At 38.0% G+C, this 1,971-nt stretch overlaps 1 protein-coding gene across 1 annotated transcript; it reads right to left on the bottom strand.

Moving 5' to 3' along the window:
* Positions 1 to 1,700, bottom strand: LOC111401237 (amino acid transporter AVT3B-like). The gene has a single exon (XM_023028884.1). It carries the CDS (start codon positions 1,435 to 1,437, stop codon positions 151 to 153), a length of 1,287 nt encoding a protein of 428 aa, XP_022884652.1. The 5' UTR covers positions 1,438 to 1,700; the 3' UTR covers positions 1 to 150.
* Positions 1,701 to 1,971: the final 271 nt, after the last annotated feature.

Raw genomic sequence — 1,971 nt, 5'->3', positions numbered from 1 at the left:
TGATGAAATGTCATGTGGTATTATATCAAAGATTACGACACTGTAGTAATTTTTGAGAACTACTAACAAAAATCGAATATTGAGACATTTCTTGATTGTACTGTATTTTATTTTACATTTTGAAACAAACTGAAAAGCAACTAGTTCTAATCAATCCTTTGATGCTAAAATCTCTGCCAAGGAAGAGCAAGTTCCATATACAGCAAAGACTAAACCAAAAACTATGAGTGCCACATCCACAGCCACTACATGCCAACGCATAGCTTCTTCCTTAAACACCAACAGATGAAACAAAGACGGCAACACAAATCCCAAAACAACACACACACTGCTCCCAACAAGAGACAAGAAATCAGTAAAGTTTGGAACCAGTAATGCCACTAGACTCACCACAAAAACCATAACCCATCTCAGCCACAAGCAGTACCTGCCTTCCCAGAATCTTCTTTCAATTACTTCATAAACAGGATTCATCATCAGTGGAAATGTAAAGAAAAGGTTTATACAGAGACCTAATTGAACCAGGCTGCTCAATAGGCCCTGCCCAAGATTTGTAGTGATTATGTCTTTTGTTTCCTCACCGAATGCAAAGTAACCCAACACTCCAAATAGTCCAAACATTAAAGAAATAACAGCCATGGAAAGGCCTAACACTTTTCCAAATGAGTTCTTGTCTTTGGTCTCTGCTTCCAATGGCAAAACCATTCCAATTCCTTCAAATGCGTACACAGCTACACCTAAGCCATAGAAGAATGTATTGAACCCGCCAAATGCTTCCAATACAGGCCTGTTCTTAAGATATATCAGTACATCTTCAACCATTACAACCCCCATAGCTCCAATATCAACCACATCAGCAAAAATACTCAAAGGGGCCAGATGGGTCAGTGTTGGGATTGAATTCAATCCAAGTTGAAATGGAAAGCAGCCCCAGATGTAGAAAACCTTGGGGGAAAAGCCCAAGATTCTAGGGTTCGGATTTGCAGAAGAAGAATGATTCAAAATAAAAGCCAAAGTGTTGGCTACGAAAATGGTATAACTAACGCAAAAACCAGCCTGGGACAGTAAAATCATGGCATCAACAGCAAATCGGCCGATGGGGCCGCATACTGCAAATCCCAGATCACCAAAAGAAGAGATCCTTCCAAATTTGAGATGGGTTTCAAGCCGGCGGCGAGTGTAGACAAGAAGCATCATACAGTGGTAAGTGAGAAACCCCACAGAGAAAATCATTAGAATTCCCATGAGCCAACCTGTTTTCTTGAATGTATAGGGGAGGCCAAGGACCCCTGCTCCAACTATGGCTATGAAGACATTGGCAAAGGTCTTAGGTCGTGAAGATAAATGGTTTTCATTCTTAGACATCAGTGGAGTGTCTTCTCTGGGTACATTGAGGACATGGGAGGATGTACTTGCTTCATCTTTCTCGATACCCATCTGTAAAAATGAACAATTTTTGATGAATTGAAATCGAGAAGATGAGATTTTTATCTGGTTAGATTTGCAATTTGATAAATATCAAAATTAATTTAGATGCTTTTATTATTTCTCTATTTGATTGAATTTGAGGAATTGGGAGAGGAAGATTATTGATATGAGGATGCTATGTTTTGAAGGATAATCAACGATTCAACGTTGGCAACTTGACGGAAGTATTCAAGGAAGCCGAAGATAAAGGACTTCCAGAGCTTATTTTTCCTTTAATAATTTTAGATATTTCACGCACGCGGATGGGTCAAATAAAGGGTTCATCTTTGTGCACTGGAAACAGATTTTTATGTTAAATTTATTCATTTTTTAATATCATTAAAATTACTCCATTGGTCCCTGATTTACAAACTCTTTGCAACCTAATTTTCAAGTCAACTTTATTAAGTTGTACTTCCCCCAAAAGGCTAGGCAAATACTTAATTTTAATAATTAAATTTAATAGGGAAAAAGGAAAAAGAAATAGAACTCGTCACACTAGAG

The sequence above is a fragment of the Olea europaea genome, chromosome 10 (genome assembly GCF_002742605.1).
Source record: "Olea europaea var. sylvestris chromosome 10, O_europaea_v1, whole genome shotgun sequence".
Lineage (NCBI taxonomy): Eukaryota > Viridiplantae > Streptophyta > Magnoliopsida > Lamiales > Oleaceae > Olea > Olea europaea.
Note: the sequence above shows the minus strand (reverse complement) of the source record. Positions and strands in the feature narration are given on the sequence as shown.

What these genes read in the sequence shown, in the direction of transcription:
- LOC111401237 (XM_023028884.1), bottom strand. Translation starts at nt 1,437, where the DNA reads ATGGGTATCGAGAAAGATGAAGCAAGTACATCCTCCCATGTCCTCAAT.